At 35.9% G+C, this 15,423-nt stretch overlaps 1 protein-coding gene across 1 annotated transcript in view; it reads right to left on the bottom strand.

Moving 5' to 3' along the window:
• Positions 1-15,423, bottom strand: part of BZW2 (basic leucine zipper and W2 domains 2) — a 52,979-nt gene that overhangs the window by 27,882 nt on the left and 9,674 nt on the right. The window contains exons 2-4 of the mRNA XM_070424390.1: positions 9,629-9,693; positions 4,849-5,025; positions 676-779 (exon numbers count right to left, since the gene is read on the bottom strand). Of these exons, the coding sequence (XP_070280491.1) occupies positions 676-779; positions 4,849-5,025; positions 9,629-9,686 (339 nt within the window). The 5' untranslated portion in view covers positions 9,687-9,693. The remainder of the gene's footprint in view (positions 1-675; positions 780-4,848; positions 5,026-9,628; positions 9,694-15,423) is intronic.

The raw sequence follows: 15,423 nt of genomic DNA, 5'->3' as shown, positions 1-15,423 counted from the left end.
CTAATGAATGCAGAAGGATATTTCATAATTTCAATGAATTTGTCTTCATCTGTTTTTTTTTTGGGAATTGTATTTCCTCTTCTTTGAAATGCCTAGGTGTCTTTTCCTAATAGGTTGCTTGTCTTTTTCTTACTGACTTGCAGTTCCTTATTTAATCTGGATATGAATCCTTAATAGGTTTTATGTATCACAAATATCTTCTTACTCTTCCTTTTCTAACAGATACATGATAGTCTCTTAATATGAATTACCAAACTTTACTTAATTATACTCTATTGGTCCACTATTACACTGTTTTTAATCCCTTGAGATTTTATAAGCAACACTATGATAATTAACACTGTATGCATTCTAGAAGTGGAATTCCTGGGTCAAAAAAATATATAGTCTTAGTTTTGAAAGATACTACCAAATTGCTCTCCTTAAACGTTGGTCTAATTTATACTTTCACTAGAAAATATATGACTATTCAATTCCCCACTTCCCTTACAGGTGAGAGGTATAAATCTTGACCTTCATAATATTTTGATGCCCATTACAACAACTGAGTATCTCTCAATGCTATAAGCTATAAACTATTCCTATTTAAAAAGTGGCCTGTAGAATTCCTGAACCTAATATTTCCCTGAATCCTGTTCAAATGTTTCCCTTCTAACAAAACATGATAGGCTCTACCTGAGCATGGTTTCGGATGGTTTCATGATCTTCTTTTGCTGAAAACACACAGTGGTTGGTCATCTTGGTCTTGTCACCATCATCTATACGTGTCCCTCCAGGGGCTAAAAAAGAGAAAGGTAATGGGCAGAACAGATCAACCCTGCACCTCGAGGGAAACAATAAAAGTAGAGGTCAACTCTAAGAGTAACATAACATTTCATAGAGTGATGTGCATATAGAGGAATACAAATGTTCTTATCTATTTGTTTATGTTCCTCTAATACAGTGGTTCTCAACCTGTGGGTTGCGACCCCTTTGGGGGTCCAACGACCCTTTCACAGGGGTCGCCTAAGACCATCGGAAAACACATATATAATTACATATTGTTTTTGTGATTAATCACTATGCTTTAATTATGTTCAATTTGTAACACTGAAAATATATCCTGCATATCAGATATTTACATTACGATTCATAACAGTAGCAAAATTACAGTTATGAAGTAGCAACGAAAATAATTTTATGGTTGGGGTCACCACAACATGAGGAACTGTATTAAAGGGTCGCAGCATTAGGGAGGTTGAGAACCACTGCTCTAATACAATGCAAATTGGTTGCTCCATTTTAAACTCCCACCACTTATATGAGATTGTTGTTCTACATTCTTGCCTTCACTAGATTCTATCACTATAAGTATGGTCTTTCCTAACTATATCCTTAATCATGGCAGCTAAGCAATAATATTTATTCACTGAACTTAATTGTTCTCAATGCAATTCCTGATGTTTCCCATATCAGGACACTGTTCACTTTTCACTCTTGATAATATTTTGTCGGACTCTAGTTCACCAACACTGGCATTGACCACACCTGGCTTTTATAGTATAGGTCTTGTTGGTTTCCACTGGAGTAGGTAATAAAACTGTTCCCTCCTCCACTAATCCAGTTTTGCATGCAGGGTTGGGCAGTGCACACTCTGACTCCTTGCTATTTGTATTTGGTCACTCTGTAGCTACATAGGCAAGGCAAGAGTGTGCTTTATTTCCTCTCATCTTCTTTTTCCCATGGCTGATATGGTGTCATAAAATAAATGGACTAGAACAAAAGAATGCCATTTTTCTACGACTCAACTTTCCACAGTGCACGACTCCTCCTGCAAGTTTTAATGGTGGCCATTAAAACATGGGTTGATTAGAAGAACAGAAGGGGAACAGCAGGTATTTCTGTTTCCTGATTCTACTTCACTGTAATTAGAGTAGAATGTTTGAGTAAGCCAAGTTAGATTACTATCTTTTATATACTCAACAAATATTTATAGATTACATATTTGTACCGCCACTTTGTTTAAGTGTATAAATGCCTTGATTTAATTTGTGATTTCAAATCTTTGGATGAAAAGGTCTACACATAGCCAAAGCCAACTTTTTCTTAACCTCAGCATACAGTTTTATAAGTAAATTAGTTTTTAGAAAAGTCAGCTCCTTCAAGAGTCTATTTTCATTCAAATAATTATGCATAAGATTTAATTAGCTCTCTGTAATGAATTCAACCACCTGGACCAACATTTTATTAAGATGACAATCTCTTAATAAACCTGCACTAATAATTCCAACCTGGTGGAAGTTACATACCAGAAATGCCTGATTTTGAAACTACAGTCTTTTTTTTTTAAAGTGGCAATTTTTTAAAATTGCATTCTTTTACAAAACATTTGTTACACATTAATATTGCAACATTAAATATTATTTTCCCTGATATTGGGACCACGTATTAACTGCTATTTCTAAAAATTTTGGTAAGCTTGCTGTTTTTCTCAAAGTAGAAGTAAAACCAGTGAACTATTTCTTATATCTATTCTTCAAAGGGTAGAATTGAAATACCAAGGAAATGTTGCTTTAAGAACAATGGGAGAAGGTAAATATTTTTTGTGGGTGGGAAGAAAATTCTCACAAAGTTGATAAGTAAACAAAGTGTTTATATAAAAAGAATGCACCTGACCGGCTTCAGTCATTATATCATAGGTCTAGCGTCAGTAGACATCCAGGGATGTATGGTCTGTGCTCAGTTCTACCAAACATTGTGCTCTACCCTCTTCTTGGATGTATGGATGAGGCATGAAGGAGTGAACCCTGGCCTGCAGATGTAAATTTGCTGATTATCATTATACACATGGTAAATGAAGCATTGAGATGATCAATGCAAAGCATACAGATAATTTAACACATATGTGGGGAGAGTAAGTACAGAAACCCAGGAGTCATGTAAGAAGTGACATCCAGATGTTGGAGAAAGTCTAAATGGTTCATGTAAGGGAAAAACATAAAACATTTCAAGCACAACAAAGGGTCAACGATGCTGCCAGGAGGCACAGAGACCGGAAGAGGGTCCATATCATTGACTAATGAAGTCATGTGTCACTTTAGCAAGAAACAAATTTTGCTGAAGACTATTTTTGCATGGAATTTACCAGTGTAAATTTACAAGCGATTCTTGTATGTGCCCTGACGGGGAGTTGAGACTGCAACCTTGGCACATCAAGACAATGCTCCAACCAACTGAGCTGCCTGGCCAGGGCTAGGAACATATGATTTTTGATAAAACGTGGACATTCCTTTTTTGGGCTAATTTTCTCTCTCTCAGAGAGATTGATAGACATAGACAGACATAGATATTTCCATCCGTCAATTCATTAATCTCTTGCTAAGTACATAAAGATATGACCAAATAAAAGCACAAATATGTGTTAACAGATACTGATTACATTGGAAAGGAGTTGAATATTCTTAAAAATCAGTATGGTTTTAATTCTCTTTAGAATCATCCAAAGTAACACTCATGGACATAAAAGGCAATAACATATTGCAGAGTAAATACAAAATAACATATAGCGTATCATATTTGTATACTAACCCATTCTCAAAAGTTTGTGTATTTAGGAATTAAGCAAAATATTAAAAATTGTCACCTCTGGGTTTGAACACACTACCTATAGCAGCTTTTATGTGTGGACTTGAATTACCTACAGTGATGATGTGAGATAATTTATAAACAATAACAACAAAATTAATTTGTTATGCAGTGAAAACCATCAGTACAGATCAAAAAGGGGCCTGTAGTAAATGGGGCAAATACTGTAATAAATACATGAGCTCAGAGGGAGAAATTAAAGGGTGAGTCTACTTCAGAATGGAGAAATGTATATACCTGTCTTACAGTAGGCTGGCTTAAGCAGTGTTTCTCAAGGAAAGGCACTACAGTGGGTAGGGCAGCGCAATTTCTCATTGTATTGACTGTCCTTTGTATGGTAAAGTAGGTAGCATACATGACCTCCACTCCTAAGTCTACATAGCAACCAAATCACTTCCACACATCTGCACATGTTCCTATGGCAGTTGAAAATCACTGGCCTAGGGAATTTGACCACTCCAGTGATTTATGGCTACTTCAGAAACCAACGGTCAAAACTAAGTTCTTACTAAGAATAACTATGAAAGAAACAAAGGGTGGTTATGATACCTAATAAACATTTAGATCAAGATACTATGTCACTAAAATAGTTTCTGCAGCCTTCTTCCCTGATGCCTCTGCTCTATTAGGTAAGTTTTTATTTTCCTTTTCTACCTATCTTTAATACTTTCGAAATCTCTCTTTAATCCTTTTAGCTATAAACTCAGTTAAAAGATGTTTTAAAAACTAGATTTAAACTATATTTCTTCAATATTTTATTTATGGATGGAATGGCATTTAGAGAAACACTAACAATTATTTTTTAAATTTGTTGACAGTTACATTTTACTGCACCCCCCGCCAAAAGGAAAAGTTGGCATGGTAATGGAGGTTAAATAAACATACTGAAAGGATCTAGATGACATATACAAAGTTATACTATACTGCAGAAATTATTCTTCCTGTGTTAAATGCTCCAGAAACTTTTAAGGATTAGGAACACATGGGAAAGTTGGCTTCTATCTAAAGCCATTTTTAATGTCAACAAAAAAGCCTCAATTCTATGCCTTTTTAAATTACTAATCATTTCACAGTCACATTAATACTATTCCAAATTGTAATTTAGATGAAAATTGGTGAGACTCCCACGAATATAAACTTAAAAAAATTCTATCTTGTAAAAAAATATTTCAATAGAATTAAAAGTAGATACACTACAAGAAGATGCTATAATGCAAGGCTTACCAAGCATACTGCCAGCTACCAGGATATCGAAGAGTGTGTCTGCATAGCGACGATAATCTAGTCTTGAGCCTGTAGAGTCCAGAAACTTGGCTACAGCTTCAAGGTCATCACCAGCTTCATTAAGCCCCTGGACAAGTGTATCCCTGAAGACTGTGGGTTCGAATTTCTCTTTTTCATCTAAAATAAAAAAAAAAGTTATAAAATTATTCCTTTATTTACATATTACATTCCCAAAGGCAACCATACTATGTTTGATATTGTATTTAAAAGTTCAAGTGCAATTAAGTTTTTCTACTAGATTTCTATGTTTTAAAACCCCTTGTTCAAACACTTATTCAAGCAACTTATTTCTGTTTAAAAAGGGCACAAAAGTTTGTAACTCTAATACATAAAACAATGATGATTGATCATTTGTGTCATTCGTAGAATGGGCCAATGTAATTCACTAACCCTAACTATCTGAGAAAAAATAGAGTATAACATTCAAAACTTAAAATTTTGTTTTATCTGAGACAGAAAAAGAAAAAGATCCAGGGAAAAGCACCTAAAAATAAAGAAGACTATATATAAAAAACAAAATAAAGAAAATAAAGAAGAACGCTGGGAGAGCGTTTTTCAATAGCACAATGTAAAATTCCTTCAATATAATAATGTTAGAATTCCTAGTGATTTGTATTAAGAGATTTTACTGGTTTCATAAGGGGTTAACACCACAGACTCAGAACCAGAGAAGAATGGCATTCCCAGTACCAGTCAGCTTCAAGCAGTGTAAGATATCATAGTCAGATGTAAATGAACTTGAATAATATTCCTCATGAACAAGAAATAAAGGTCCTTTTGATGGTATAAGCAAAACATTATGCAACTAAGAACATGCAAATATTGACTACAGAAAAAAATATAATTTTTTAAACGGGAAGGAAGAGAATGGGAACTCTAGAGGCAGATTATGAGGAGCTGGAGTAGTGGGTGGATTACTAACTGACTCTGAGTAGGAGGAATTCATGGGCAAGGAAAGAAAACTGCATCCCTTACTCAGGGTCCAGCTAAAGGGTAATTTTCCTCTCCTCATGGAGAAAAGGTCTCTTTTCCTGAAATATGAGAACATGAGCAGTAAAGATCACAAGAAATAAAGAAGCCCAAAGACCACGGGCTGTTTATGAAGTCTTATGACCAGCTTCCAAAATCAATTGAGGCCATCCCTACAATGACACCCCAACCTGCTAGGATGTTGACTCAGGTGGCAGAATAAGATTTTGATAATCAAAAATTATAAATTCAAGGCATTGGAAAATATAAGTTGGTTAATGGGGTAAAACCCAGACGATGCTACGAATTCATGCTGAGGACTTTGTTTTGAATCTAAGAGGCAACTGAAAAGCTTTTTGTAAGAAGCTTTCATCCTCCAGTTATATTTTCCAAAAGATTTGCCAAGGAAGAGGAGAAGCAAGAGGAGGAAGATGGCATACCATGGCCAGAGATTCTCAACAGCAAGTAATTAGGTCAAAATGATCACTTACAGCTTGGGAATCTTGAAAAGTCATGAGGCATGATGGGATTAATAATTCTTTTGTAGACTGGAAAACAAATTCCTACCTGCTAAGATAAGTGTCCATGCAGAGGAATACAAACTTCTTGTACAGGAGCATGGCAAGAACATGGATGGAAGTTTGAGGAAATAAGACATTTTACCAAAAGGTTCTTTTCCATCTGAGATAATAGTATATTACATATTAAATTTGAGGACAGGCTAACAAATCCTAACAAAAATATGCCATTGCTTCCTTGAGTTTCCATTTGGCAGGTCAAATCTCCCTCCAAGTGGGAACATATAATTAGGGCCTCAAATTTATACTATGTTGGTGAATCACAAGTGAGACACGGAGGAGTTAATCAGAATAACCCTTAAGCTGACATGGAGAAACGAGCCTATTTCTGACACTCAAATATGCCTGTAAGTTATCTAGATGCATTGCTTTCTCTGGGAATTATGGTAACTGGTTAATATAGCATTTTTTCAACCTGTTGATAATTAAGTGATAAACAACATAACCTACATTCCTCTCTGAAAGTCACTGAGGTATAGAGTAAGTGAATAACTGTCATGAATTTTCTAACCATACACACACATATATATTTGCACATTTAAAGCTTTACTTGATTAGTTGCTCCCACTACTTATTGTAAAGCTGAGTAATGTAACACCACTAGCACAGGTGTAAAGTCTCAGGGAGAAACCTCAGATTGTGGTCACTCCGGATGCCTGCAATTGGGTCATTTATTTCTTCTCCTAATTTCATTCATTTTAATCCAATTTCTCTACAAATTTTCAGGGAGGTCATTTCAGTCATTAAATATTTCATTTAGCTAATCATAACAGTGGTTCAGAGGAGAAATTTTCATCTTTTTAGATTCCCACAAACCACAATGGAAAACATAACTTCTTTGGAGAGAATTAGTTATGCATATTTCATAAAGGAAAAGACAGTCTGAAAGGAGCTCTATATGATGCGTCCTGCCATAATGTTGAATTTTGATGTTCAGTAATAAGAAATACATTTTTTTTGGTACCAACTTGTACACGGAAGAGCATTAGCTTTGCCAGGAACTAATTTCAAATGGAAGACAGATTTTCAGAAGACAGCCTATCAAAATGACCTTGAAACAGCCTCAGTAGATTTTTCCTCAGCTTAACAAAACTGCCAACCATTTATCTGAAGTCGGCCCCGTCATAATAGCAAAAGAAAAGCCAGAGCACTATAAATCGTCAGGAGGCAATTCACTATTACAAAGAATATAAAATGAGGTTGACTCTATTTTTCTCCTGTCAGCAGTCTGGCACGAAATGGCTCAAGTGCTGCTTAAATCTCCGGCAGACCTGAGCCTATAAATCCAGCTCAACTGAGCAACGATATACAATAGACTGCGGGGCTCTGAGTGCTCCAGCAGCAATAAGGCTCAGGCACGATCTCGCCCACCGAATGAATCAGAGGCAAACCAGGTCAGAATTGGAGGACCTTTCCGGTTTAAAAGACTGCAAGACCAGCTTGCTTGTGGAATCATGTCTGCTGTTGTGCAACACATTCTTGGGCCGGCTCTTGGCTTTGGTGCTGTTACCGTGTGTGAATCAGCGTCACTAATAAAGCTGCTAGAGCTGGAGATCCAGCCTGAGATTAACACGGTTCCTCTGTGGGCAGGACGTGGCAAACCTTTCTGCACCTCACAGTCGGGCATATATTTAATATTATCACATTACCAGGCCCAAGAACACCTTACCTGTAATTAGGTTTCTGGACTATATTGTTCCTTAATTATGGAGCCCTTTTGAAATCAACTATGATGATTTTTTATAGTCCTATCCGCCCAAGACTACTTTAAACAATAAGACAATGAATGCATGTTGGTTGTAGTGCCTTGTCTTGGTACCAGTTTCCAGATTTTAATGGGGAAATCACTTTGTTAGAGGAATCAGTAGAGGGCAGTGGCTCAGGCTATGCTTTTACTTAGACAGTTTATGGGGATGAGCCAGTGATTAAAAAACAAACACACAAACAACACAAAACACATTGGAAGAAGAAGAGTGCAAACAGAAATACTGTACAAAATAACCATTTGGTTACTTTAAACATTTTTAAATTTTCATTGTTTAGTGGGAGCGTGAAGCTTTCCAGGGGGCAACATTTACAGTTAAATTCAGCCTTAGAGCAACCTAGTGACTCTTGGAAACACTTCTCATCCAATTGACCAACAGTACTGAGACTTCTTTACTTTCTAAATGACTAGATTTATCCTAACCCAGACACAGCACTGCAAGGGGACATCAGCAGCAGGTGCTGCCTCAACACCTCAATGGAACACACAGAAGGCATACATTCTGGGTAATCAATTCAACAGTGTAGCACCTGATAACCACTAAACGGCATGATGCTTCATAATCAGGAAGATATTCAGCCATCATTTCTCCCTGTACATGATACTTCCTTAAATATTGTCAGTCACTTTCCTCAGGGTTAGTCAACACAATAATTTCATTTGTTTCATATTTTAAAAAGTTTCTCTATCAAGTATTGGCTCAATTATTCTTAAATCCAAGAGGTTCTCTACATAAATATGCAAAACTGATTAAATATAAACACTTAAAAATAATCTTTACACAGAAAGCATGTTGAGATGAACATAACATAAAAAAGGAGCAGTGAGGCATGTAAGTCAAAATTTCATCAGTCATCCTCAAACTACTCTTCCCACAAGAAAAGATCCTTGAAAATATCCCGAGTTTTAAAGATATTTAGGGAAGTTTAATTTGACTTCCTAAATTCTGAAAAGGTAAAACTCTTTCCCTAACTTACTTTTCTTTTAGTTGTAGCATCCTTGCTATTTATACTTTTTAAAAAATAACAAAGAAAGCAAAAAACAAATACAAATGAGGATGTCAAAACACTAAAGTTAATTATCTTCACTTGAGAGTGAGGCAACCTGACCAGATATAATTATCCTTATTTTGTAGATAAGGACACAGAGCTCAGCCAAGTTAGATGACTTGTCCACAAACACCTAAGTGGCTGGCAATTCTGAGGCTGGATCTCAGACCTTCAGATTCTCCATCCAGAGTTCAAAAGACGGGTATTAGTGAGGTTAGCTGGAAACAAGGATACAATTCTAAATCTTCTCTGCTTTTATATTTTGATTGGAACTTTAAGCACACCTACACATATACATGCCGCCTCCCCCCCCCCCCCCCCCCCCACACACACACACACAAACACATAACACAACCTACCCCTTTTCCGAGTTTTGAACCGCTGGCCTGTTAGCACTGGCTTCTGATGCTTATTCATAAAATTTCTGAAAACAAAGAAAATAAAGATTATGTAATTCAATTAAGCAGTTCACATAAAAATGGTCCTACTAATAAGCATAATGGGACTAATAAGCATATGTTTAATCTCACCCATATTGAATATACTTTTAAAAAATGAGATAATTTTTACTATTGAATTAGCAAAAGTTTTAGTTTAATAATATCTAGTGTTGACAAAAGACATAAGGGAAACAACCTCAGGCATAAATTTTGGCATAAGGGAGAAACTCCATGCAATACTACTGGGCAGCATTTGTTGAATACCTATAAATATTTACATGTGCACAACCTGTGTTCCAGCAATTTCTGTACTGGGAATTTATACCCACACAAATATGTAAATATATTTTGTGAGTGTGTGTATAGAAAGAATTCAGTTGAGCATTGTTGGATGCATAAAGAAATGGGAACTTAAATGCTCATGAGGCTGGTTAAACAAGTTATAATAAGCCATCAAATGGAATTTCATGAAGCTTTACAAATGAAGGAATTAGCCCTGGTACCTTTCCGATTATGTTTCCTACATCTACTTCTCTTCCCATCACTCACTGTGCTCCAGCCACACTGCCCTTTCTTCTTTCAATGTGCCAGCGTAGTCACCTCTCTTCTGGGAAGGATGCTATCCCGGTCATTCCCTTGGTTTTCTCTCTACCCCCAATCAAATGTGTCCTGTGCAGTGAGGCTTCCTTCTCTCCATGGCGCTAAGCAGGCCCTACCATTTTATCATGTCTGTTTGCCTCTGGTCTATTTCTCCCTTGAGGTGTAACCTCCGTGCAGGTAGGGACTTCATAGGTTTACTCTATAGTGTGTCTTTAGCACCTAAAATAATCCTGAGTAAAGAGTAAGATTTAATAAATAATGTCCCACAAGCTGTGACACTGACATTGTCAAAAGAGCTGTGCCAAGGCATTGCTAATGGAAAAAAACAAGTGGAATAAGAGTGTAAAACAGAATTTTTTGGTTAAAATGGTGATATATATATTCTACTTTTCTATGCAAGCAAAACATCAAAAAGATATCAAAAACTGCTAAAAGTCTTGTATTTGTTTACCTCACAGGGCAGAGATTTGGGTATTCTATATTATCTTATTGGATTTAATACACAACTAAAAAATATACTAAATTAGCTTTGAAAAAAGCAAAAAAATAATAAGTTTGCTGGCATAAATATTACAATCTGAAAATATGTCTAGATCACCTAAATTATGAGAACTAACAATTAAGATATCAAGCAAATTATTTAATTATCTTTCAAAGTGTTTAAAAATTGTGACTTGAAAATGTCCAGATTTTCTCCAATACTTACACCATTATAAACAATCAAGAAAATTTGTACTATTCAAGTAAATTATTTATGTCTCAAGTTTTAAAAAAATTCTTAAGCATGGAAAAATTATTATTCAATTTATTACAAAACTTTCTTCAAACCCACTAAAGAAGAGAAACTTCTATTTTCACATAGAAAGCAATGTTTATCATTGAAAACTTTAATCATAACTTTAAAAAATGAAACTAATTTAAAATAAGGTAACAAACGAAAACAGTAATATGGCTTAAATAAAGATAACTTTTATCAATCCTATAAAGTGAACCTAATCCACCTTGCTTTGCAAAATAAAGGTGACTAAGGCAGATTCCATACCCTCAAAAAAGCACAGAGACTCTGGAGATAAAATCTCAACATTTACAATGCAATGAGATTGAATGGGAAAACAGTAGTACAGTCCCAGAACAAGGGCTGAGAAAGTGACTGATTGCTGTATGTGGATGCGGCAGCCGCTACGCTTTAAATAGTTATAAATGTAATTGAAATCTCATTTCATTTGATAGATGTTGGAAATGGAGCTTCTAATGCATTATTTATACTCACTGCTAAACTCTTTCATTCAGAAATTTCCCTCTTGGCATTTTCAATGTATTTACTCTGGATCAGCAAGCACTTCATCGAGGAACAAGTAATACATATAAACACATGCGTGTACCCAGACATGTGTGTGTGTGCATGTATTCTCCTTGTATCCACACCTCCCCTTAAACAACACATTTTTATATAAAATGTTTTCTTGTGTTAGTAAACAAAAATACCTGTTACAGAGCTGGGGTCTCACACCAGAGATGCAAAAACAAAAATAGGAAAAATAAAGAACAACTAGCCTGAAACTCCTTGAGTAGGTAAACCTGCAAGGAAGGAGTTACACTTTGCCAAGGATGTTTATATTTTGGAATAAAAAATATTTTAAAAGTATGAGCCCTCTCTAAAAGTTGTATTTTAGGACCCAGAATATAAACAACTGGGATCCCCCAATTAACTCTACCTTTGTACTTTGTTTCTATTTTGCTGACAATGGAGAATTACCCCTACACACAGCCTACCTATGAGGGAATTACTCCATTTTAAAAATTGTTAGATTCTAAACACAAACCTTTGTTTCTTCATAGCCTAATTATATGGCATTGCACCCTCAATATACTTTATGTGGAAAATAACACAGTAACTTGTAAACATAAAAAAGATGGAAAGATTTTGATGTACACACCAAAAATTAAAACAAACACAGAGACTGACCTACTGGTATTGAAAGACTAAATGAAGATATTCTGTTCACCAGAAGTCTCTATCGTTTAGCTGTTACTATTTGGAGCAGAGGCTTGCTTTCCCTCTAAATTTAGCTCTCCCTGCCACATTATAATCTGCTCTAGTGAAGGTCAGCCTTTATAAGGCACTCACCGAAGCCCTGGCCGCAGAAGCAAGGGCACTTGACTAAGAAACTGCTAGCTTTAACCTGGGAAAGTAACAAAGAAAGAGCCGCAAAGCCAGTTCTATCAGGCCAATGTCAAAAACTTATTTTCATTAGATTGCATTATAATTTACAACTTAAAATCAACTAACTAAAAATACATTTTAAAAAATCAGCATTTAACAGAGTCTTCAAAGACAAATTTGTCTGGGGTATAACTTATACATCATGATTTGGACTCCATTAAAAAAACTATCAGCCCAAGACACACAGACAAAGCAAGCTCATGTCCCATCAAAATGGAAAAACTCCATGGTATAAAACATTATTTAAAAAAATTATATGTAAAATGCTAAAAACAAATTTAAGTATTTTACTTGTTATCTAAGAGACTAAATTCCTTAGCTATTCCAGAAGATAAAAGACCATAAGAATACTAAATGAGCCAATCAATCAAAAATTGGAAAGTAGTTACTTTATTAATGAAATAAACATTTTTGAATAAATTCCTATTTAAGTCCAAATTGAAAGACTTAACTGAAAGGTTTTTAGGTCTAACAGATAAACGTCCCCCTATTTCACTCTGAATTTTCTAACTGTCCTCATTCCTTTGTAGATTCCATCACATACTCCCAGCCAGACTGTGGCCAAGGAGTGACAATGGGCCAGCAGCACAGATGGGCCTCGTGGCAACTGTGGACTAATTCTGCCCGTTGTGCAGCCCACCCTGAGTAGATTGCCTGTTTGCATGTTTCTTGCCTGATAGTCTTTAATTCTCTCATTTTTGGAAAGAATCTGATCTCCCAGAGGGACATGCATTCTAGTTGCCCCTACAAAGGTACAACTGCTCTCAGCTAGTAATTCAGAGGTTTGGCCTGATAACTCTATTCTTGATGTTCTTCTGACCCCGCTCATCTTTGAATTTTGATAACCTGTTACACTACTAACATATGCTCACACATAACAACTACGTTACACAAACAACCTCAACTTTATGAACAGGTATACTCTACAGGGCGGTCACAATCTTTTTCTACAAAGGGCTAGAAAGAAAATATTTCAGGCTCTGTGAGTCATATGGTCTCTATTCCAACTACTCAATTCTGTTGTTACAGCCTAAAAACAACCATAGACAACATGGAGACATTTGGCTGTATTTCAAGAAAATTTTATTTACAAAGCAAGTGGGGGGGGGGGGGTTAGAGTGAGTCCTAGGTCATGGTTTGCCAACCCCATTCTAGAGCCACTGTAACTAGCAGACCTGTCTGAGATGGTGGAAATGTTCTGATGCACTGTCTCCTTGTATCTACTAGACATGTGGCTATGGAGCTCCTGAAATGTGACTTAGGGAGACTGAAAAACTGAATGTCTCATTTTATTTAATTTTTGTTCAGTAAAATTAAAATGGAAATTGCCTATGTGGCTAGTGGCTATCATGTTAGGCAACCCAGTTCTGAAATATTCCTTATTGCCCAAAACTCATAAATTTGATTTTTAAAAAAAGATAAAAATATATCCAAAAGTAGGAATTTTTAATTAATATTTTTCAAATAAAGTAGCCCTGAGGAGCATTTATTTTGCCCCAATTTCAAAACCACATGGCTATAGCAGCAAAAGAAAAGAAGGACCAAACTTCAAAGTGAAACTCGGAGTGGAGTCAGTATTGCTGACCACAATGTGCAGACAGCCCCCAACAACGAAGGGTTATCTATTCCAAAATTCCAATAGTTCCAAGGTTGGAAAACCCTGCACTAAAGAGGAAACAATGTTGAGCAAAACCAAAGATGGTGCTTGCTCTCAAGAGTTAAAAACTGCATGCACTGCTCTGAACATACCAGAGTAGTAAGCAGGCAGATATTTCCTTGAATGACTTGTTTCTGTTTGCCAAACACTGACGTCAATGTTAAAGAACACAGATTTATCACTGAGGAGCTTGTCACAGCTAAAATCAAAAGTATATTTAGAATACAAAAAAGCACTTCCCACAGTCTTCGATACTGATTTATGTACTTCCATGTGATTTTAGATACTCTGATATTTAGATGGAGCGTGGAAGAGGCAACAATCTGGGATTTAAAGAGGGGGGTAGAAAAAGAGGAAACTGAACACCAGCATGTTTATTTTAAAAGTCCTATGTTCCAATGCATCACTTTAGGAAAATAAGAAACCTTTTTTGAAGAGGGAAATGTCCTTGAAATTTATTAATCATATTATAGTCTTAAGCTTATAAGAAACAAGATAGTCTCTCTATATTATTTTATTTTAATTGGCTCATTTAAACTCTAAGTACTAATAGGCTGTTGGCAAAAAAAAAAAAACCAACAACACAAACAAATAAAAAAACTAACACAATACGAAAGAGTATGAAGTAAAAAATAAAGTCCACCTCCCAACCTTTCACTCCTAATCTCAGGTTCATGGAGTGAGTCCTACTCCATGGAAGTAATAATATGTTTAACCCTTTAACACTGTCTTACGTTTCCTTTAAGAACATGGTTATGCATAAATGACAACAGGTATGCAAGTATATGTACAGAAAATGAGTTGAATACTTATATTAGCCACCCACTATGTACCAACCACGTGCTATCAAGCAGTCCATAAATTCATCAATAGACACTCTACTATAAATACTCTAGTAGGGGATGTTGATAATGGGGAAAGTTATGTTTACATGGGGCCAGAGGATATACGGGAAATCTCTGTATCTTCCTCTTAATTTTGCTGTGAACCTAAAACACTACTAAAAAATAATCTTTATGAAAGTCAGTTTATTAAGGCTAATTTTGTGTCAGACACAAAACTGATGGGGGTGTCCATGACTACTCGTTCAAATGGGAAATTAGGAGATAAGTTATTATGTTAAGGATGATGGAAGTGTGTCCCTCTCTTCTTAGCATTTTAGTCAAGCAGGAGAGGAAAACAGAACATTCGGGGGGTCGGGGGCGGGGGGGGATAACACCCTAGTCTAGTAGC

Source organism: Myotis yumanensis, unplaced genomic scaffold (genome assembly GCF_028538775.1).
Source record: "Myotis yumanensis isolate MYYU_CA2020_CCGP unplaced genomic scaffold, mMyoYum1.0.hap1 SCAF_9, whole genome shotgun sequence".
NCBI lineage: Eukaryota > Metazoa > Chordata > Mammalia > Chiroptera > Vespertilionidae > Myotis > Myotis yumanensis.
The sequence above is the reverse complement of the archived record's forward strand: the minus strand, read 5'-3'. Positions and strand labels throughout refer to the sequence as shown.